General features: G+C 41.4%; 1 protein-coding gene across 17 annotated transcripts in view; it reads left to right on the top strand.

The window, feature by feature from the left end:
• MYT1L (myelin transcription factor 1 like) overlaps positions 1–24,824 on the top strand; it is a 1,655,431-nt gene that overhangs the window by 1,600,721 nt on the left and 29,886 nt on the right. For all 17 annotated transcript variants that reach the window (XR_011260403.1, XM_069606035.1, XM_069606050.1 and 14 more), the window contains 2 exons: positions 5,114–5,335; positions 14,686–14,777. Coding sequence is in view for 16 of the 17 variants with exons in the window: in XM_069606035.1 (XP_069462136.1) it covers positions 5,114–5,335; positions 14,686–14,777 (314 nt within the window). In the remaining variant the exon portion in view is untranslated. The remainder of the gene's footprint in view (positions 1–5,113; positions 5,336–14,685; positions 14,778–24,824) is intronic.

Genomic DNA, 24,824 nt, shown 5'->3' on the forward strand with positions numbered 1-24,824 from the left:
TCTATTGTGTTGTGTCCTGCAGGCTGCAGGGGAAACTCCTCCCTCTCAATTAACAGGGCAATGTGATATCCTGGGCTGTTGTGTCGGTCTCTGAACTGTTAATTGAATCAGACTGCCTTCTGGGAAAGCAGGTGTTTAGAATTTTCATTAATCAGCAGGCCTTTGAAATCCCAGCTAGCTCAGTATCCTTTTGCAACTCCTGAAATACAGTTCTCCTATCAGAGTTTAGATCGCTAGCGCCGGTTAGTGTCCAATGCCAGTACTGCACCTATTTTTGACAGCTGTCTTGAATTAATACATTTAAAAAAGAAAGGATTTTACTTGATAGTATTTGATCCTTGCTTGACATGGCATTGATGTGGATCTGCAGTAGAGCAAAGTAAAACACTCAACCAGAGTTGGATTTTTGTTTGGTGGTTTCAGGCCCATGATCTTAGCAATTTTTGACATTAATAAAAACATACACCCAATTTTGAACAGAACCATCTTTCTTTGCACTGGTGAGTGGCAGGTCCGGCGACCATTTTGATGTGCGCAAAACTGCGTGGTTTTCCTGGATTCTGGCGCAAATGTGGGCTTTTCCGCCATCTTGGATTTTCTAAGCCCACAGCACCAAATGTTGTAGCATAATAATTCAAACGTGGGTCAAGACACCCAACAATTTTATGCATTCATTTTAGGTTACTCCTCCATGGACTTCATCCCCAGTGTGCATGCCTTATATACCACTATGTAACCATTGGACACATTGAAACCTTAATAAAACATCTTCAATAACTATTTGACCATGTTGGCATACTCAAATGAAGTTTGGGATCTGACAGTAAGAGAAATCCCCCACAGTGGGAGAAACCACCTGCAGAAAACATTCAGCTATAACACAACAAAACCATGGGTGAACCCAAACTCTTTGGAGAATGTCTGCAGTCGGATGGCAAGGAAATGTTGCCTCTGCAATTACGCATTCATGGCTCCATCTGAGTGAAATGGGCACCACCAGGCATGCAATGAGCAATAACAGTAATCACACAAAACATTATAGAGTTCTGTGTGGGAAATATGGCAGTTTATGAGTATGTATCGGTTCTATCACATCATTCCCCCTCATCATGAGGAGATCAGAGTAAAGAAACTGCAGTGCTCTAGAAAGGGCAGACGTAGATGCGCACCAAACAGGATGGGTGAACCATCCTTGCATTTGACCTACACGCCATCAGACTAGCTTTAATATACGCCCGAGAAAGACAGTCACCAGGTACAAGCCGAGGGACCTCAAACTGCAAGTCGATGAAGGTGAACCCAAACAGAAGTAGAAAGTGCAGGCTATCATGCAAGAGTTGTAGAAAATCACTGACACCTGGCCAGCACTTTCTCCCGCACTATGCAAGATACCTGAATATGAGAGACTCTTACTTTCTGAAACTCAAAATGAAAATAATTTCCCAAAGAAGATTCTGAAGATCAACAATGAACCATAGTGAGCAGACACTATGGTTCCTTGAGGGAAGATATACCCTATCTCCGCTTTAGGTCCAACCTCATCAACTGAATCAAGGTAAACAACCTCTGACCTCCCCACCACACACTTCATGTAATTCTGTATTTACCTTACATACTGTGTATACAGTGTATATTATGCTTATTGTGTAAATTGCTTGCCCTGTTGCTCTTCTTGTTTAACCTGCCTTCACCTTCAGCCTACTGCATGAACTGTCTTACCTGCACAGCAATGTAACCAAAGCTGAACAACCTTCTTGATGCTTATTGCACCCTGATACCCTTTGGTCTGGCGTGCATTACAAATATTAAAACAAACAAATAAAACAAACACTGACATATGACCAAAATGGCATCAGATTAGATAATAAAAGTCCATGCATATCTTACCAGATACAATTACTTGAATGTAGATATTTTCGTGACAAACCCATACATAATACTGTGAGGATCATGTGTGTTGATTTTATGACAATTGCATTCTTTGACTACACTGGTATAATGTGCCATGATACTGAGGTTCCCTTGAATTTGAAAAAAACAACACAGAAAAAAAGACTGAGAGATTGAAGGCTTGAGGGAGTGGGGGACAGAGTTAACTTATACTGAGTAAAACAAGGGGGGTTCTGGGACTCCCTCTACCCATACGAACACAGCCCATTGACCTGTTCTTGGGTGTATGGCCCCCGGGAGAGTACCGTTGTTTCTGGACCGGCAAACTACGAGTTCTGCAAGCATGTGTCTTTTTGCCCGCTAGGTCTGACCTGGCGGACGGAAAGGCACCCGCTCCCAGACCTTGACGGATGCATTGGCACCATTCATGAATTGTGCCGGTGCATCCAACCTCCCCATTCCCATTGAGTACAATGGGACTAGAATGGGAATGGGGAGCAATATTTTCTGGCGCCGGGCAATGATGTTTTTACCGGTACGGCTACCACCGGACTCATAATGAGGCACAATATATCTAAATCCTTCCCTATAACTCTTATTAGTAGTTAGATGTTATTTGTTTTAAAAACATTGTATTTTATTGTTTTTGTGTCTACATCCTACTGTTAACTTGTTTCATATGTAAACAGTCATGACCTTCTACACTCCCTAACACTCAAAATAATGTACATGGAACCATGTATGTAACCCAGTACCTATAGGGAGCACTTGTACATATTACAATATCTACTGTTCTATACAATAAAACAGAAGTAGAAGTTTGCATAATGTTGTTTTCTCTTCTAATGAATGTAATCTTCAGGATATCACCTCTACATTTTTGTACTGTTTTTAAAATACACCCTAGTAACAATCCATCTTCTACTTTAAATAAAACATGTATTACCCTATTCTTCCATTTCAAAATTTTATTTTGCATGTTTATATTCACAAAGAATATAAAACATATATTTTTTAATCTTGGTTCAAGCAATATTAAGTAAGCATTATTTAAACCCTTTGGCAATCTATCTTGGTGTGCGACTATAGAGTCATTAGGGCAATTTAGGGTGAAACCCAAAGCTACTTAATATGCAAAACAAGGGGTTTCTGGGAGTCCTTCTACCTGCACGAACACAGCCCATTGCCCTGTTCTTGGGTGGATGGCCCCCGGGAGAGTCTCAACCAAGTCTTTAGCTCACTGCCCCTTTCACAGAGGAGAATTATCCCTGCATATCAGTCTTTGTCCTGGCCAGGTGCAGTCCAGCACCAAAATGCTAGGCAAGTCTCCTCTGAACAAGAGTACCAACGGCAATGCCAGACACGTGGTTCGGCGTAGTCGGTCCGCATCAGTGAGGTGGGGCTGTGCCTCTCTAAGAACACTGAGCAAGGGGTCCATGTCTGGATTCCCCTGGCAACTTAGGGTGAATCCCAAAGCTACTTAATATGCAAAACAAGGGGGGGTTCTGGGAGTCCCTCTACCCATACAAATACAGGCCATTGCCCTGTTCTTGGGTGGATGGCCCCCGGGAGAGTCTCAACCAAGTCTTAAGCTCACTGTCCCTTTCACAAAGGAGTAATATCCCTGTATATTAGTCTTTGTCCTGCGAGGGGTAGTCCAACACCAAAATGCTAGGCAATTCTCCTCTGAACAAGAGTACCAACAGCAACCCCAGACACGTGTTTCAGCCTAGTTGGGCCTCATCAGTGAGGTGGAGCTGTGCTCTCTAAGAACTGTGAGCAAGGGGTCCACGTCTGGATTCCCCTGGCAATTTCAGATGAAACCCAAAGCTACTTAACATGCAAAACAAGCGGGGTTCTGGGAGTCCCTCTACCCACACAAACACAGCCCATTGACCTGTTCTTGGGTGGATGGCCCCCGGGAGAGTCTCAACAAAGTCTTTAGCTCTTTAGGGCCGTGTTCATACCGGTAGAGTGTTTCCCAGACATTTTAATGCAAATTTTGGGTTCTCACCCTAAATTACATGGGCAATCCAGACGTGGGCCTCTTGCTCACTGTGCTTAGAGAGGCACAGCTCCACCTCACTGATGAGGCCCGACTAGGCCGAAAACACGTGTCTGGGGTTGCTGTTACTACTCTTGTTCAGAGGAGAATTCCCTACAATTTTGGTGCTGGACTTCCTGTGGGTGGGACAAAGACTGATATGTGTATGGAAATTTCTCTTCTGAGGAAAGCATAATGAGCTAAAGCGTGGTTTAGATCCTCCTGGGGGCCATACACCCAAGAACAGGTCAATGGGCCGTGTTCGTACCGGTAGAGGGTTTCCCAGACCTCTTTATGCAACTCATACTCAGTAAGCCAATATGTCACGCAGGGCAGGGATTGTGACGCTTTTCAGTGACTCTGAAAGGGATAAGATATTAGAAAAAATCCCAAAGATTGCATTGCTCTTCCATTGTCCTTCCATATCCGACATGTGCAATCAATTACAAACCGAGATGCAATCAACGAAAGGATGATAAAATTAAAGCATGAAAAAAGAATGTGAAAAGTGTTGCGTGCAGAAGTGAAAAAAAGTCATAATTTTTTGGGGCAATTTAAAGTGAAACGATAATGGGAGGCTTTTGAATTGAATTCCACTCCAGTCCTAATCTAGTACCAAACTATATTGCTTTTATTGTTTAAAAAACATTTTTGGGTTAAAAAAACATGTATTATTTCCTCATTTATTTTCAGGGCTAATCATGACAGCTCTCAGAGAAGTACTGTGCATCTGATTGTTCACCTCATGACATTTGCTGTGCTCGATACAGGTTTGCTTTGTGTCAACTTAGATATGGTGGACAAGGGAAGGTAACATGCTTAGAGGCAACTCACCACCAGATAATCATCTCATGAAGACAAGTGGGCAACATGGCCACTGCTCAGGCTGTTTGACAAAGCACACTATGCAGTGCCTACGTTACAGCCTGTTGGGTCAGACATCATGACGTCAAAAATATACACCAATGAAAACAGTTGTCGCATCCCACCTTTTCTTTTATAATTCTTTTAAAGGACTGAACCTACCTATTTTAGAACTTTGATGAAGTGAACTTTGAGCTTGGACACATTATCTATGGTTTTGTATCAAAATGTTTGGTTTAACTTTGCTGTGATGGCTATAATAATTTGGTAACAAAAACAGTTATATCTATATGCCCCATCTGATCTGCTTTCCAGGTGTCCGGTACCTGGCTGTGATGGACAGGGACATGTGACGGGGAAGTATGCCTCTCATCGCAGTGCATCCGGATGTCCGCTAGCTGCCAAAAGACAAAAAGATGGGTACCTGAATGGCTCTCAATTCTCATGGAAGGCTGGGAAGACGGAAGGCATGTCATGTCCCACCCCAGGCTGTGACGGCTCTGGACATGTCAGTGGCAGTTTCCTCACACATCGCAGGTAAGGAAATATTCCAAACTCTTTGCCAATCAATACTAACTGATGGTATACTGAAGGTTTTCTCTGCTTTTTTATGGTGTTGGTGTGTCTTAAGCCCAGTCATCAAATGGAGGCTCTAAATGGAATACCACTAATTGCTGATCTGGAAAAGTCATCACTTTGTCCCCATTGCAAAGGTTATGTAATGTACATCTTTCCTCTATATAAAACTATCTGAGGTAACTGCAAACATTTGAACACCATCGAATTTACACCAGAAAAGAAATATTTTTCAGGCAACTGTAAGAGTCATTGAGTCTAGATCAACCTTCCCTGCTATGCAGCTTAAATTCTCATTTAGCAACTTCTTCAATTTGAAGCTATTGTAAAGAATACTGTAGACTATGCCCTTTGATATCAACTAGCCAAATGCACCTCTCATAAATTCTCATTAAGTTGTTCATTTCTGATCATTATCTGGGTTTTTTACAAACAAGCTTCTAGATTTGCATTGGGAGTGAACAGCTCATGTAACACTGTTGTATATACTAGTGGAAAAGCCTGTGTATACTGGCTAATGTGCGTAAAGAAAGACATTTTCAGAGTGTCAATATAGCATGTGGTGCATTTTAACGTTATTTATGTTAATAGAAAAAATGGGTAAAGGATCTGCCTCCTTTTACATTCAGGAGTAGAAACCTCAACATCTCACAGAATCTGTTGAAAGTTCAACATGGTACATAAGGCCAATTGTATCCGCTCCTCATTGTCTTGGATTCCACTTATGGTTTTTGAACTCAAATATATAATTTGGAGGGATGTCAAAGTAATACAATCTGCGTGCAGCATGATTCGAAGTAGACATGAGATCATACAAAGAAATATTATGAAGAATCATTACATAATATTGTGCTTAATCAAATGAATTTCTGTTTATATGTTTTTCTTTTTAAATGTGTATATTTCTTAGTGTATGCAACTTGAAGTATACTGTTAACGTGGTATTCCTGTCTTGGGCCTTTTCTGCAGCTAATTGTACATTATCATTGTTGAAATACATATTTGGTACTCCTGGAAGATGAACTTGAAATTGTACTGTTGTGTGCATAAGGCAAACACTCCCTCTATCAGTGATAGCAGGCATAGAGGGCTGGATGGCTTCAGACAAACATAAATCTGGCTTTTATTATATAGTATGATTTATATATTATCCCTTACAAAACAGTGATGTACAGAAAGGCATACAATGTTTTGCATGCATATTGTAGCCTGTAGATGGGATAAATTGCACATGAGAATAGTGAAACCCTATGCATTAGATAGATGACGTTCACAATTCAGAAATTATTACTGTTTAAGAGCAGTTTGTAAAATATATTTGACAAATAAAACAAAACAGAAACTGAAGTTGTATGGCAATGAGATGAAAGTGTATTTGAGAATGAGGTAAGATAGTGGCCTGAAATTGATTAACAGAAATTCTATTCTCAATGTTAAAAACTTCATTTGGGATTTCCTCTAATTTCTAGGCTCTGACCTTTTTTTCTGAAATGAAGCATACACTCCTACCTTTAGATTCACCAAATCACTTTACTACAGGTTTTCAGTATGTGAGTATGTCTAACAAATGACAAAATGGTAAAATACGGTACTCACTTTTTTAGTGTCCCAATACCTGGGTGCATTCATTTTAATGAATGCAACCTTGACTTGATGCACTTCAGAGAAACAAATCTAACATTGCATGAGTCAATACCTATCATCTTGGTTGATAACTGTGCCATCAAATTTCAATAATTATAATATTATGTTTAACAAACCAGCCCACCCTGGTTCCTACTACTTCACCAGCTTTAGAGCAAGTCACAATATTGAGTGACTGAACGGCAATTGTCATAATTTAAGGCAACATGCATGAATGCATTTAATGCCCTTTTTGTTGTGTTTAGTTAGTTAGCTTCATTTCACAAAGCATTGATGTAGTTTAAATGCACCCCTCCCCCGGTTCATGATGCCTCTCAAATAATTGGAATAAATTAAACAGGAGAGCAAAGTTTTGAAAACACCAACATTCAGAGGATAAAACACTCTACAGAAATTTGGAAAAGACCTAGAATAATCTGGGCTTAAACCCCCAAAACATATTTGCTGAATCAAATTGGATCAACCAAAAATGTCTTAAAATATGATCTCCCTGTGATGGATGTTATGAATAATTTGGCAAACGAAACATCCTCGCATGCTGACACAATCTTCATTCTGGGCAAACAAGTTACAGCCATCTGCAAAAGCTGTAGTTACACTGATTCCCATTAGCAGAAACAAAGCCTTTACCATCCCCAAATAACAGAAGAATTGTAGATGTAGCTACAGTATATACACATTGCTGCTGTAGAGTCCTATGTGGAGCTCATATAAATTTGCACTCTTAAACTAAATAGCTCAAGATAATATGGTCTTGGTAATGTGGAGATTGAACTGAAGATCAACATGATTTAGGAAATTCCTCCATTGGCTCTGTCCGGCGGACAAAAAATGTCTTCGAAATAGTATGTTGGCAGAAAAAGGTTTCTGAAAGTCTACTCCGATCTACAGTTCAAAATCAACCCATATATCCGAGAACATGCCTTGCGCTTGATAGGGCAGGACCTGAAATTCATCTTCAGGATCAAATAGTAAACTACAGGAATACGATCTTTCCCTATCCAAATGACCATAGGAAACAACTGAAGAGTTGATTGTTTGAGGGTTGAGAATCAGTTTCATATCAGCACCTGCAGATCTATTTGTGGCAGTGTGCCCTATATAAGCGCTTTCAATCAATTAAATAATCAAACAATCTATAAAGCCCTACCACCAGGACAATATCACAATGTCAGATTCTGAATCAAATAGCAGGATTCACAGTATTTGGTATTAGCCCTGGACTTTGTAACCTCTGACTGCCAGAGGCAAATACTATCTCCATCAGCACAGACAATGGTTTCAGCAACGACCCCTCTTGGTGAAGCTAACATCAGGCAGAACCCCTATATCCAGCATGTTTACATGTATGCATGCCTAACAGTATGGAGGGGAATAGCCCATCAGCAGGGTATGCTGAGAGTAGCCCACTGCTGCTTCCACCAGGGCTGTGGCCTCACCAACGTGGCCCATGCCAAGCATGTATTTCACACATGGGAGATTGAACCTGTGGACTGATGGGTCTAGGGAAGTAGCAACAGGCAGTGTACAGCCAGCTCTATGATAGCAGTGGTTATTGGCATCTTGCATATTTTCTGTCCAAGATCAGCCACCCAAAATTAAATCTCAGTGTATCAATAATGCCTTATAGGGCGTTTTTCAGGGGAGTGTAAGAGTGAACAATGATAAGGTGGGATAGCTGCCCTGATTGAGTGTGCTAGGTCATATTAATCATTGCCCCAGAGTGTATACACTGTTGTCCTTTGGATAGCCAAGAATCTGCAAACCCCAATGCATTTTGCTCAGCTCGAGTCACTAGAGGAAGAACGAGGAACCTATGTGATAACATTGTGTGAATTAACACAGATTGTATCAATCACTGTGTAGTGGTAGATGCACTTTACATAGTCAGAGATACGTTGACATAACAGCAAGGAAGGTGCTGGCAACAACACAGGTTTAAATGGATGGAGGATTTCACAGTCAGCATCATTTTGGACAGCACCAGGCATGGCACTGGTGGCATGTGGGGATTAAGTGATGGAGGTCTAGTATTGAGGTCTAAGCAGGCTTGCAGATTATATTGAACTGGATTTAACACAGACCGAGTCTTTAGAGGCAGAACAAGACACTCTACTACCAGACGATTCATTTATGATAAAGATGCTCTAAAATCAGTCGTCACAAATATCACAGTGCTATTAAAGAGCCAAATCTGTTTTTTCACCAACCGGATTCAAGTAGAATGGAAAAGAATCTAGGGAATTATTCGCAGTGGTAAAAGAGCTTTCATCTTCGAATAGGATTTACACTTCATTTCGACCTGTGCAGTCACAACATCAGAGCCAATATATTGGGCCCCAGTTCAGTTGAGTCATTTCCTTCTTCGACTTCTGCTTTCTTCTCTTCATTTCAGCACAAGTAATTTTCTTGTTTTGAACAGGTTATGGATGTTCGTCTTGTTGAAGTAGTTTCACGGCTGAAATCTGGTTCCTCATTGGACCCGATCCTTTTGCATGCACTTAAGGCAATTGGTTCTGATCTAGTTACAGTCATGACTTTCGCCATAAACTACTCTTTAACCCAAGGAGTTTTTCCTACCACCCTGAAGCATACGTTAGTCATTCCCCTTCTTAAGAAGTCCACCCTTGACCCCGCACTGCATGCACATTTTCACACAATATTGCTTCTTAAATTCCTAATAAAGGTCCTTCATGCTATAGGTATGCCTTGACTTAGGAACTTCCTTGGGGATGCCTTGATGCTGGATCCTTTTCAAGCTGGATTGCGCCCCCTGATGGGAAATGAATCGATCCTCGTTTCTGTACATGATGACCTCACTATGGTCAGGGACCAGGGTGGATTTGGCCTCTTGATATTATTAAACCTTTCAGCCGCATTTGACACTATTGACTACTCTCAGGCACAGATCTCTAATGCTTTACATCTTTTTTGTCAGACTGTTCCCAGTTGCTTTCTTTGCCCACTTTTAGATCTAAGCCCACTCTGCTTACCTGTGGGTTTGTGATTGTCCCCATGCTTTTATTATCTATATTTATGTTCGCCCACTCACTAGTCTAATCTATTCTACTCCTATGCAGCTTATCCTTAGAGTAGACCAACATCCTCAGGAGACAGCTGGGGGCCTGAAAGCATGCTTGGCAGCCATAGGGGATTGGATGAACGCCAACTTGTTTAAATTAAATGGTGAAAACACGCAGGTGGTAGTCATGTGCCCACCTACTGCCCGCCATCTTTGTACCCGTGATTTGTGGCCTTCCAATTTAGGCACCTTCTGTACACCAGTTGATTCAGTGAAAAAATGTGGGATCAAAATTGTGAAATCTTTGTCACCAGTGACGCAGGTCAGTGCTACGTGCAAGGCTGGCTTCTTTAAAATAAGCACTCTGAAAACAGTCTTACCATTTCTTCCAGAGTCACTTGTGGCTCTGATGTCAGTTCAACAATATCGGACACTCTCGATTATTGTAATGCTGCTTGTCTGGCTCAGCCCACATATGTTATCAAGAGGCTGCAAACTCTTCAAAATGCTGCAGCTCATCTTGTTGCTGTCCTAACAAAATATGCCAACATATCACCTACTTTGCCCAGCTTCATTGGCTCCATGTAGATAGTAGGAACACATTTAAGGCCTTGTGCTTGACCCATGGAGGCCTCAACAAACAGAGCACTTCTTTCCTTCAAGCGAAAACCATTCTTTATTCCCCTGCCAGAAATCTTTGCTCTGCGAATCTTGGCTGCTTAGTTGTACCCTGGTTCATGCCGCCCCTCTGCTTTGGAAAACTCTTCCTCTTGCATTGAGACTAATGGAAGATCCCAGTCAGTTCCAGAAACATCTTAAGACCTTTCTCTTCCCTGGGTAGCTTCCATTCCTGCATGTCCTTCTCTCTGGATGGTTTCGTCATAAGCGCCAGGGTACCTTAGGGGGGCAGAGCGCTCTACAACAAACACACTCATTCACTCATTCATGCTTTGGTGGTGCATTATGCAGTTTAAGAATAAGGTGAGCAGAGGCAAAGAAATGTCTGTTATGACTTTTCATCCCCATACTGTGATCTCTGTACCCAGGATCTTTGTCAGCTACAAATGTTGGCTTTATGATGTCCTTTTTTTATAAAGCTTCAAAGGTTGTTTGCCATGCACATCCTCTCAGGTTACCTAGCAATGGATCCCTCATCGGGGCTCCAAAGATCTGCTTGGTTTAAAAAGCATAACAGTCCTTCTGTCTGCATACAAGAGCCGTGCCTGACCTAGATGTGTGCTTAAATAATTTGCTGTAATTCAATGACAAGTAGCCGTTGAACCTCGCTAATTCCAAAGTATATACAACATATGACATGTAGAAAATACCAGTGTGTTGCTTAAATTAACCTCATGAAAAAATGCTATAGAATTTAGTGTTTTGTGATTAGGAGAATCACAATTACACCCCCTAAATGGGAGGAAAAGGAAATTATGCAAAATAATTCTGCTTAATTGTGACTATGAGTAGGGGAAAAATAGACCCATATTTATTTATTTATTTGTATTCTTGTGACGCTCTGCATGTCACTGGCGGCTGCAGAGCATGAGCACTCGCTGAGCAGTGTGGTGAGTGGTTGAGAAAGGTGAGAAAATGAGAAGAGATTTCGACAGTTAAGTGCGAGATAAAATAAGGCCTTTTTTATTTTATCTTTTTCTATTCTTCATTGTGCATTTAGTTTACACACGGAAAACATTGCACAAAAGATATAAAATAAGATAACAGTAAGGTAAAACATGCGAAACATCCTATAAATCCATTAACAATATGCACATTTTTAATTGTAGAATGGTGGATATACCTTTACTGTTTTTGTTTTCTTTTTAAATAAGAGCAATATTCCCAAACGTATAGCAATTACAGAATAATATGGCGCAAAGTTATTACATTTCTCGGTAGGAAGTCCTCTATTAGCATTTACTCATAATTGATCCCATTTTACAGCAAGTAAAAACTGAAACAAATCTTTCCTTAATGTCCATAAAGATAAGTTCTGCAAGCCCATACATAAGGACTCCCACAGTGCTAATCGAATTCCGTCTGCATGAGCAGAAAAGTACTTCTTACGTCCATCTAACAGGCATGGGCATCCAATAACTACATGCTTTAAAGTTTCTATCTCGATATTACAGTGGCGAGTTATGTTATCCTCAAAGTTAGGCCTATTCCATTGAAGACAGTTTTCTTTGGTTGACAATAAATGTAACCTAAGCTGTAGCAATGTAAGATCAAACTTCCTTGATGGAAATCTGCTCAGGTAAGAGGCACATATGTCCACTCTCTTGTGAACCAATGCGTAAATAGGGGAGGTTTTAATACTTCGTTATGCTATTGCACGTTAAGCACCAATCTGCTTGTCACAACATAGACTTATGAGCCAAAGGATTCAACATCACCTTCTTATATTCAAGACCATGAGTATTTTAAACAGATGTACAACTGGGAACCTGTCAGTTTCTATAATCAAAGCCTACTGATTTCATTTTGTCGAATAAAGACCCAGATGGGGGAAAATCAAATTTTGTTTTGTACATAGAAGAATTATTTTAGATAAGACCCTTGCATTTACCGAAATCAGCCCTAGTACGAACCTACTAGCAACCATTGGAGTAGAGGTTGGGAGGGAAAGGACCTTCTTCCCAAATATCCCTTCTATAGTGGTAAAACCATATGCTGCGAGGGTATGATATATCTCTAACCCATAAGCAACAGCCGGGATGATCTTAGCCTCATAACATTTGCTTGCTGGCTGCAATGAGAACTTGCCATGTCTAGTACTAAAATGCCTCATCTGAACCACCAGCTGCTCAGCTTTTGCTTTCAGATAGTTTAGTAGCCATGTCTTTGGGATGTTATATGAAAGCCCGGATATTTAAAGTCTATCATGACCTCCACCTTACAATCATTAAGCCACCAGGACTGCCCTTTCTCCCACCCAGGAGAAAAGGAGAGGATTTTGGTTTTGTCAATATTTATGAACAGGACGTTGTTAGTACAACAACTCTGAAATGTGTACAACAAATGCTGGAGCCCTATTTGTGTATGGTCCATTAATATAATGTCATCCGTGTGAGAAATCCCTGAAACCTTGACTCCATTTATCTTGGGGGCAATACACGATAGTCTTTTGGTGTTCTTGATTTTTGCACACATTGAAGTACAGTGTCAACAGATGGCAGATTCATTCATGGGATCTCGGGTGAATTTGGAGATGTGGAAGTCTGATGGTAGACTATGGAGTGCTTTATGTGGGTTTCTCTCTGTTCTGAATTGGGTTATTTTTGTGATAGGGATCCAACGCAGGGTTGATATAGTGATGAATTGTGCTCTCTCTGATTGAGGATAAGCCGGTTCCTATTCAGTACATTTTCGGCCATGGCAGGAAGTACATCTCTGCAGATTTACGATTCTGAAAATCTTAGAGACTGCCAGTGAGATACCGGGTCCCTTTCAATTTTTGTAACTGCTTGACCAACCCTGTTTCCTTGATGAGTCTCACCTAAGGTCCCATAAGGTATGTGACTCTGTCATATGTTAAACTTCCACGTGTAATGTAAAATATTATCTGATGGAATGTATTAAATAATCTGTCAAATAATGTAAACTCGAATGGCTTTACACTGACACATCATGTAATTAAAGTTAAATATAACAAGAGCAAATTTGCTGAGACAAATTGGCTACATTGTAGACTTTAAGGTGCAGAAAGCTGCAGCTGGAATATTGGTATTCTGCAAGGAAATGATACACAGAAAAATACTACAATTCAAACCAGAGGTCTAGTGTATTTATGAACAGAACACATATTTTGTCAAGTTGTCAATATGAGTTAAAATGATGTAAATAGCATTTCTTTTATGTAGGGAAAAATATAGTTTTTACATTCTGTGAACCGAAGGTGTGAACTTCGATTCATCCAAAACCGTAAGTTTATGCAGAAGTCAGCTCTTTTGAAACCAGGAATGCCCAGATCTATTATCCATTCCTTTAATAAAGGTTTTTAAAAGACTAATGACATATCTATGTGTACTTAAATACAAAGGCCTTGCTTAATGAAATGCACTAAATGCAAGCTTTGTTTTGGGCCTTCAACTCAAATTCAGAGACTTGTATTTTTAAGTAGATTCAAATTTCAACAGGTTCAGTGCCTGGTGAATCAGTTGCTAAATGATGTCAACATCAAGAACCCAAACCTGTTCCCTTCAGTAAAGAAGGCTGACTTTGCATATGCTATTCTATTACTCTAGGTAATATCAAAACATCAAAAACATTTCCAGAATTTGTGGAGCGTGTGCATTATCATAACATAGAAAATTGTTCATTAGAACATATCAGAAGAAGCATCTCAGTGTGATGTGATCTCACTTGCAGGTATTATGCAGGACCATCCATGCTAAGTGATATCTACAACATACCGCAACAGCAGACATGATGGGAATGAAAGTACTACCGCGTGCCTTCTGTTACTAGATTGAACGCTGTTATAGTTGTGTTGATGCATGTTACCATTTCTGGCAAGTTTTAGTAATAAAGGCACTTCACTTACACATACTGAAGAATATTGTTGTAATTAATGTTTATTATCGGAGGTTGGTGTTTCATGATTAATTGATTAATAATGTATTTACTTTTTTATTACTAACAGCCTATCAGGCTGTCCGAGGGCCACCTCAGCAATGAAGAAAGCAAGGTTATCGGGAGATGAAATACTAACAGTCAAGCAAAGGGCAACTAATGGTAAGTATTTTGCAAACTTCTTTGGCACAAACTAACCATTTTTATGAGCTAACAAAATCCACCTTCTGCTAAAGCAGGATTGGATGCATACATTGAGTGAAAAATAGGATTTCCATTAAAAGCACGCAGAAGCCCACCGTCTATCGCCTAAGTCACTACGCGACTCACAATCTAAAAACGACTATCTTGTCAGTCTCACCGCAATCCCAGAGTACCACACTACGCCAGGGAAAAACAGCAAATGTTCTACTTTGAACCGATTGGCCCAGCTCAATAACAACCTCCAGATGCCTAGCGTTTTAAAAACCTTTTTATGGGAAATAGGCTTACTACTTAACAAATTACCAATGATGGGATAAAGTGGCTAATTTTTATAATGCATTGGAAAGCATGTATTTAGGAACTGCCACTCTGAACAAAATGCTAACCAAACTTTAGAGGGAATGTTCAATAGCTCATGTGCTTTTTGTGATGTTTAGTGAGTAGGCGGTTTTACATTTAATATAGTTTACCAACATGGGTGAGGAGAAGCAACACCTTATCTGCGATTTAACACCACCAACTGAGCAGTGGGTTAACATAGCCGTCTATTCTGCTACTTTTCCATTTCATTATTCTTTGTGTCATGTGTGAGCTGTACTGCAGTTTATCTCCCACCTCAAGATGTCCTTTCATTAACCTGTACTATAACCTCTCTGCACTACAGTGATAACTGATAATGAGTTTCATTAACTCCTGTTTCATTCCACAGAGCCTCCATCAAGTTGCTCTAAGCTGATATGTTGGATGTAATGACTTAGAGTGAGCATTACAGTACTTATTTCTCTAAGCGTCTAGCTTCATCACATATCTCTTGCATTGTCATCCTAATTCTAACACCCTCATTTGCAACCCCAAATCGTATCAAGAATGCTACATGATATGATATGGCATTTGTAACGCGCCTACACACAAGTGTTTCAAGGCGCGACGAGGCGGGGGGGGGAACAAGGGCAGACAGACAACGATCCTACTAGGCCAGGTGTCATTCAAATCGCGCAAGTGCAAAGGGTAGAGGGAAAGGGAAAAGTGCAAGGGGGAAAGGGAGAGGGGAAAGTGCAGTACAGGGTTAATAGCATACAGCAAACATGATAAATAGCAAGGGCCAGCTGGTGGCAAGTGCGAAGTAAGTGCAGACAAGTGCTGTGAAGGGGGGCTGTAGGGATACAGACACAGTCCCGTAGTGCAGGGGTTGCCATGGAGGCAGTGCAGGGGAGAGTGGCTGGGCTAAGGACCGAGAACGGTGAGTGGCCCAGTTGCAGACATCACATACACATCTAGCCCCTTCAAATCCAGACCTATCAAAACCACAATAATCTGGAGTGCTAGATGTATTATACCCCATATGTAAATGTGGCATGTCTTAAATGGTTCTACTGTGATCCTAATAACCAGCTATCCCTCCTGAGGTTGTTTTGCTGGACATGTGTATACCCTTTCTAGTGGTCAGAACCAAAGATAAGCTCCATGGGTAAGTCAATATGTGTACACTGATAACAACAAGGGGGCATTTACTGGTTTCTTTAATGAGGTCATGATCTCCCTTGGTTCGGCTAGGGATGAAAAGAGCAAGGTGTTAGATTTAAGCTTGTCTTATTTATAGTAGAATTATTTTTGAAAGGGTTTAATAGTGTGAATCTGAGGAGGTATGAGAGTACTTCTAAACCTTCCTTGAAGAGCCCGGACCCCATCCCTATTTTGGAGCACACTACCCACATACATGAGTGCAGATAAATTCAATGGCTCTTCACTTATCTGCACCTGGAGTCTCTTCGAAGATACACTCTTCTCTCTCTAGTCTAGTTTCTGTGAATAAAGGTAAACAGATGGTAACCTCAACTTTAAAGGAAAATTAGGGAATGGTGCCCAATGGAATAATTTCTAGAGTGAACTGCCAAGCAAGCCCACCAACTCACAGGCCTGCAGCATTGTGATTTACATCAGAATCAGTGTTGGTAAACCACATTTCAAATACTTTGGTACATCGACACATTTGTGGATTGGGAACTTCTGCAAGACATTTCAGAACACAAAGTTATGGCAGGTTAATTATAAACTGGTTTAAAACCAGGACTCATTTCATTGATATTTTTAAACCTCCGTAAAATCTCATGCTGCTTTAAATATGTAAAGAAACAATCCATGAAAGCCTGTGATGTAGTAACCTATGTTTATTTATTCTTTGACACAGGCATGAACACAAAATGTTGATATTTCTTTTTAGCAGCCCAGCAGTTCAGACTTCTTGCCACTAAAATAATAACTTCTCTCATGGTGCAACATTTCAGATGTTACACTATTAGCCCCATGCTCCCATTTCTGAATGGAGGTAGTTCAGAAAATATAACATAATCAAGTGTATACATTGTATGTAAGTACATATACAGTACTCTGCCAGTAGCATAACATTTTTTGACATTAAAAATAGTGCTCCTCTACCTATAGCATCTGGTTTAGTCAAGCCAGAGCCCAATGTGCTCCTTCCATACTGGGCCACCATATTTGATCTTGGACGAATGACTAAGCCAATGGTACTGACTTGTCAGAGGATGGATTGCCACATGCTCCCCGCAACTGGTTCAACTTGATAGAATAACAGACATTTGCCACATTCTCCCAACACTGATGCAGGAAGCATTCCGAAATACCTTATTGTCAGTATTAGTGATATCAAATCATTTTCTTTTCCACACAACACTGGCACAGATTTCCAATTTGTTTTTTTAAGGTCAGAAACAAAAGAGCCCTAAATTATGAATTCTCTGAAGGAGTTTGAAAAACATTACCTAAATTTCTAAGATATGGTTTCACATTATCCATGTTATTTGGTTAATATAAACGTTTGGCATTCTGTGGCCTGTAAAAATGCCAATGATGCAAGACAAATATGTCTCTGTCACCTTTATTTCTCAGGAGTCATGATATTGTTCATTAAAGGGAAAGTCGTGGAAACCACTGTACACACACACACACGCACACACACACACACACACACACATGCATGCATGCACACACACACTCATGGAACACTGACGTCTTTGATATAACAAGAGAACCCTACTTCTTGCCACCCTAACACACCTGAAGCCCTAGTCCTAGACCATGTTGGCTTAATTATAAAAATGTTGCTGGGACATTTTCAGTACTCAAATAATCATAGCTAAATACAGGGTATTCTTTGCAAAAAGCAGAAAAGGGGTATCAACAATCCTCAGAAATATGAATGTAGAAATATATATTATACATTCAAATATATATCGCATCACTTTAGCGATGATTGTCTTATATCTTCTATCTATAAAGATATATTTTGGATTTGTGTTCACTACATGCTAAAGAATAAACAAAACTCTGTTTACACGATTGTCATACATGTTCCATTACTGTGCTGGATTGATAAAGTTAACCTAGGTACAATGCAAGAGAATGCTGTGAAATCAAGAGGGAGACTATAGCGAGGACAAGCATAGCAGCTGGGGGGGAATGTGGTCCAATCGGGTGTAATGACATATCCAAGTAATATAGTTTTAATTTTATAATGGTTCTTATATTACAGAGAAATTACATCAATGTTATACTCCCCCACACCTGCAACAATCCCAACCCACAATTTGGAATAATATACAGGCTGTTTTAATCAGAGTGTTTTGTTTACAATAAAAAATCAAGTAATTCCAGGTGAGCCACTAACTCACAATGCTGGGGAAATCACCTCTCAAAACACTACATATGAATTTAGACTGCAATGATAAGGAATACATTGTGGCTTGCCTACTTTTGTCACGCTAACATTTTCCTTTATTCGAAAATATTCTGTTTAATTTACACATTTATACATAGAAAGACAAATATGAATGACTATTCTACAACATGCACTTGGGTGTTGTATTATACTATTCACATCTGAGTAACAATTGGTAATTATTATCTCAAGCAAGCAATTGTAAAGTTTAAATAAATAATCCTTTGTGCTTTGCAACAGAAATTCTATCAAAACATCATTGCATTGGAGTAAATTAATGACATAAAATCCCAATGTCGTTGGTTCCCTTGATAGGAAAAGAAGGATTTCCATTTAAATATATGAAAAGAAAATGAAATAGATTTGTAATTTTAATTTGTGCATAAATGAAAGGGTAAGTTTGAAATGGTTTTGCTTCCTTGCTTTTAAAAGCTAAAATTGGTTTGCAGGAAATACGTCCCTTCTATTTTGTATTCTTCAGAAATTACCCTAATTTATGATATTGAATTATAAAATACACAGTTTCATGATGGCCTTTTTAAATCGTTGGCAAAAATCAGTGAAATCAGAACAAGAAACTACAAATTCTAGAGGGGATTCACCTTTTGAGCCCAGCCTAAAAAAATATTTTATTTAATGCCCTATTCTTCCCTGTGCAATGGAGCATACATTCACATACTTTTTCTGGTTTGTTGAATTAAATTGCATAAGCAGGAACAAAGTGTTTGGGTTATCTCTGGACTTATTTTCAGTTGTTGCCCACCAATGGTTGAAATTGGCAAGACACTAGGCATCCATGTCATCTGATTGCCCTTTGCATCCTGTCAGTGAGGTGTCCCCTTTTCTGGTTCCATTCCGGCTAAGAAGGGCATCTCTTTTGCAACCAGTCCTCTTCCCTTTCTGCAATTTTTGTATAAGTGCCTTTTGCTTTTGCCAAATTGGATGTATATCAGCAGGCAATGAGAAAGAATGCAGTTTCCTTTATTCCTTTTCTTTTCCCTTTTTGTTTGCCTATAGGAACATCACTGTTTATACTAAAGTAAACCCCACACATACAGCATTGTTTCACACTGCATTTTGGTTTAGGCAGCTGTTAGAATGGATTTCTAAATTCTAGCCTGATGGACAGATGTTTGGGAGGCCGCCTTGGTTGGATAACAGGGATTACTTCTATGAGCTGAAGCCATACCAATCAAGGCAACGTAAAGAGTGGTCAAGGCTTAGTCTCAGGAGAGGTGAGTGGGGTCAGGTCACATTAGTCAGTGCCATAAATCAATTACTTCTCCAGTACCTGCAAAGGAAGAAGGTAAGTAATTTAGTTAGCAACAACACCCTTCATAAATTACAATCCTAACTTTAAAAGTCCAGCCCTAAGTTCCAATACTTTTCGGAGACTGGTAAAAGTGAGGAGAAGTGCTCTGAAGATGTGAAGAAGGATTCAAATGTCAGGTAGTTATCTATTATTGTTAACAGAACTGCTCCCAGCTTTTGGATGGCTTTAGATAGCAGGTACTACGCAAGCCAAATAATGACAAAACTTAGCCCCAAAGTTAGAAAACGCTTTGGATGAAATAAGGCCCCCGTACGTATCCTCACTGCTTACTGCCCTTACTTCAGTTTTGGTCCAGACTTGGCAGGTCCGGATGTGCTCACCAGAGGTACGTTTTGCTGCCTTCCTTTTGGTTCCCAGATGCCCAGATGCTGCAGGTGCAGAGACAGGTCCGGCTGTTCACAGGAGCTGGCTGCTTCACTCGGTTCCAGAGGAAGAATGCAAAAGACACCACTGCAGCACATGTCATGTCACTGGAGGTAATGCAGAAAATTACTCTTTTGCACCGTCACTGTTGCATGGTGACACAAAGGGATTCAGATATCACAGTCTCTACCAAGACCTATACAGCTCCAAGGGCAGCAAAGATCCTGAGACGCTGCAAAACTTTCTCAATGACACCGAACTGTACTGGGTGGCCAATGATCTACGGGAACCCCTAAAGGCTCCAATAACACTGGAAGAAATCCTGGAAGCCATCAAACATCTTCCGAACACCCAGGCACCCGGCCCAGATGGGGTCACAGGAGAGTTCTACAAAGCACATGCGAACACCATAGCCCCTGTACTACTTCAAGTCTACGAACAAGCCATAGAGTGGGGGATTCTCCCACCAACTCTATGCGAAGCCATTGTGATACTACTACACAAAGAGGGGAAACCCCCCGAGGAATGTGCATCCTACAGACCGATTTCTCTGATTAACCTGGATAACAAGATTCTAGCCACAATTTTAGCAGCACGTCTGCTTCCCATAATGCCGGCACTTGTGTTGGGCGACCAAGCCAGTTTTATCCCAGGGCGTAACACAACATATGGCATCAGAAGGCTCTTCGGCGTCATTTAAGCACTTGACCCAACACAGCAAGCAATAGCCGTTCTTCTCGACGCCGAGAAGGCCTTTGACTCAGTCGAATGGCCCTTCCTCTTTGCAACGCTCAAATAAATGGGACTGGGGAACTTCTTTCTCAAACTGGTCTCGCTGCTTTACAATGACCCAACATCCTATATCAGTCTAGGTAACACAAGATCTCCCAGCATCAGGTTGGAACGTGGGACCAGACAAGGTTGCCCCCTTTCAGCCCTTATCTTTGCCCTGGTGATGGAACCCCTAGCCTCTAGACTGAGCGAATACCAACTACACAGAGGCCTCACGCTGGGTCCCCACAAACTGGTGGTCTCCCTATACGCTGATGATGTCATGTTATTTGTCAACGACCCCCAAACTAACCTTAACACAATAATGCGCAAAGTGATCAAATTTAGCCACGTCTCTGGCCTCAAAATCAACCACTCAAAATCAGTAGTATTCCCACTAACTCCGAATACCACCAAGTTTGCAGACGATCATGGTTTCAAGTGGGAAAGCTCACGGGTACGATACCTGGGTATTTACATGTCCCTCAGCTACAACAACATATTCAAAGACAACTATGATGCAACGCTCAGCTCCCTGCAAGAACGGGTTCATAGGTGGAAGTCACTCCCACTAACACTCTGGGGTAGGGCCTCACTGAGCAAAATTGTTATTCTTCCCAAACTCCTCTATCTATTCACAAATATACCAATACTCCTCCCAAGATCCTTTTTCCAAAAAATCAAAAGCATCATTCTGGAACTACTATGAGCCGGAAAACCAGCACGAGTAGCCTACGCAACATTAACTCTACCTACATCAAGCGGTGGCCTCGCACTCCCAGACATGGTAAAATACTACTGGGCAGCCCAGGCACAATTTCTAAGCTATTGGTACACAATACACTTCATCCATCCAAATGTCCAGGTGGAACGAGCCCTCGCATCCACTAACTTGCTGCGAGCCGTCATTATCAGTCACATCCCAGTCCCACATAACACATTGAACACTGTACTATCCACCTATGCAATATGGCAAATGATCACACAGAAATATGACGTGGGCATAAGGTTCTCCCCTCTATTGCCAGTCAAATTCATCCCAGAGATCCCCCTAACAGCTCAAAAAGTATTTATTGTATGGCTGGAAAAGGTCAACATTCAATCCCTCAGTGACCTCTTCCCCGAGGGCATGTTCTTAACTCCACAGATGGCTAAAGACAGGGGAGGCACCACTTCACTCGACACGTTCCTATACTTCAGGCTACGCTATACCATACAAGGCATGTTTCCATCATTTCCTAAACAGCCTATAACATGGGATCTACTACATAACGTAATTCAGGCGTAAGGCGAGGGGAGACTAGTGTCACTGATATATAAAACCCTACTAACAGATATAGTAACTACTGATCCCCGAACGAGGTCAAGGTGGGAAGCAGCCATCCAAGCAACTATAACTGACGAGGACTGGACATACATTCTTCGACAAACCCAGAAAGTTGCGTTAAACACGCGCTATAAACAAATCCACTTCAATTTTGTGCATCAAACCTACTATACCCCGGCAAAGAGCCACAGACATCACCCAGAACTGTCAGCACAATGTATAAGGTGCAGAGCCGCCGTCGCAGATTTCATGCATCTAGCGTGGGACTGCCCCGAGATATATCAATTCTGGTCCTCTGTTCTACAAACCATAGCCGATATATTGGGTGAGGTGATGCCCCCTGCCCACCTGGAAGCCTTCTTGGGCCTGACCAAATACCTACAGCCCGCGGCAAGGAAACTAGCAGCTCTGCTATTGGTACTGGCACGCAGGAGGGTCACTATGAGATGGGGTCGAGGCCCTACCCCTACCATCACAGCATGGAAAAAAGACATTCTATATTGTTAGGATATGGACACCGAATTTATACAGACACTGCCACTGCACGCACATCCCCGACATCTGAGGTCCATACATAGTATACCTGCTAAATACTGCCGAGATCTCAGATTCACAAACTCAAACCACATGAACAATGCGGGAAGACGGGTTCTAACAAACAGTGCCGTTCATAACAGACTAAGTTATTGGGAACTAGCAAAGAACACGTAACCTTTAAGTAGTGTGTCGGAGGGGGGAGAGTCGTGAGCAATGCAGATGGGAAGTTGAAACTGTTATGATTGCACCCGGTTGGTGCAAATGCATGTGTTTGTATTTGTAAAATCCAAAAATAAAGTTATAAAAAAAAGATATCATTGTCTGATGCAACCTTCTATCTCGGGACCCGAAGGCGCCGGGAAAAAGACATTTGGCAGAAGGTGTCTTGTTGGATAAGCTGGCAATCCCTGAAACCCTAGCTCTAAACATATAACTGTAGTGCTCCTATTGTGGTAGCTCAAATTCGAGCTAGACAGTGCACTGGATGACCCAGGTACACTTCCGAACAGGCTCCCTTGCAGGGTTACCAGGATACGTCAGGATTGGTTGGTCCCATGACTCAGAAAAGTTGAAGCACTGATAAAGGCCTTCTAAGATCAATCGCCCAGCAGGGCTTCTCACAGAAAGCAGCAGGATTTGGTTGCCAGGCCTCATCAAATGCATCTCTGTAACATCCTTCATCTGCCCAGGTTCTCAAGATACTTGGCTCCTTCTTCAGAACTGCTGGAATAGCTGCAGTGCTCCTCTCCTTATCCAAAGTCAGCTGAATGATCAAACTCAGTCCTCCAATGGCAATATATGCCCCACACATGCACACCAGTGGTGGTCCAATCAGGGACCACTGTGGGTCTCATGCACACATGCACACTAAACTTTCTGGAGCTAGGTTGTGAATTAGGATCAGATAGTCCGAACCCACTTCCTGCCTCCTCCACACATGCCCTGCACCAGCCTGCGAAACCTTTGTAGTTCCTGGGCAAGTACATGACCATACAAGGATTTTTCTGACCTTAATGGGCAGGACGAAGCCAAAAAAACAAGATGGACAAGGTACAAATGAAAATCACATGGCATGGCCGTTGTAGGAAACTAGCCACAGTGGGTATCCACACGCAGTAAACGCTGTGAGGCTATCCCAAAATATTGTAAAAAGTATCAAAAAGTAACTGCTGCCACCGGTTTGTCCTTTAGTACATTTTAGGTAACCCCCTCCAGAAGTGAGGACTGATTCTGAGCTGAAATATTCATTTTTATGTATTTATTTATTATTACATGTATAAAGCATGCAGCGACCCGTAGGCATCTTGTTGTGTTACAACCAGCTTCTTGCATGGCAAATGATACATAGTTGGTGTGGGAGGCAACTACAAAGTTAGTACAGCGTGGGTGCAAAGACAAAGGGTGTAGTGATACAGTTTGAGGGGGTTTAGACTCAGGCACATAGCCACGTTTTGAGGGCTTTTCAGAAAACCCAGCAGGAACGCTCAGAGAGGGTGGGGGGGATTCCACTGTTTAGCAGCGATAGTAGGGAAGCTAGAACCTCTGGTTTTGCTGCGTTTCAGTTTTGGTAGACAGAGTCGATGTGCATACAGGGTCCTGGTGTGTCTTGAGGAGTGCTCTTTGGGGATTTTCCTGGAGAGGTAAGGGGGTGCGGTGTTGGAAAGACACTTTTGGTGGATGGAAAGTGTTTTGTAGATGATTCTCTCACAGATAGGCAGCCAGTGTACCACTCTGCTCACTGCGGTGATGTGGACCCATTTGGGGATGTTGAGCACTGCTCGAAAGGCATTATTTTGGATAGTTTAGAGCTTTTGTACATTTTGGGAGGAGGTGCCTGCAATTAGGACGTTGCGATAGCCAAGCCTGGCACCAATGGCAGCATGTGCAATAGTCAGGCAGCTATCTTGGGTTAGAAAAAGTCTTGAGGAATTGATC

Source organism: Ambystoma mexicanum, chromosome 4p (assembly GCF_040938575.1).
Source record: "Ambystoma mexicanum isolate Mex_15411 chromosome 4p, UKY_AmexF1_1, whole genome shotgun sequence".
In the NCBI taxonomy this organism is placed as follows: Eukaryota; Metazoa; Chordata; class Amphibia; order Caudata; family Ambystomatidae; genus Ambystoma; species Ambystoma mexicanum.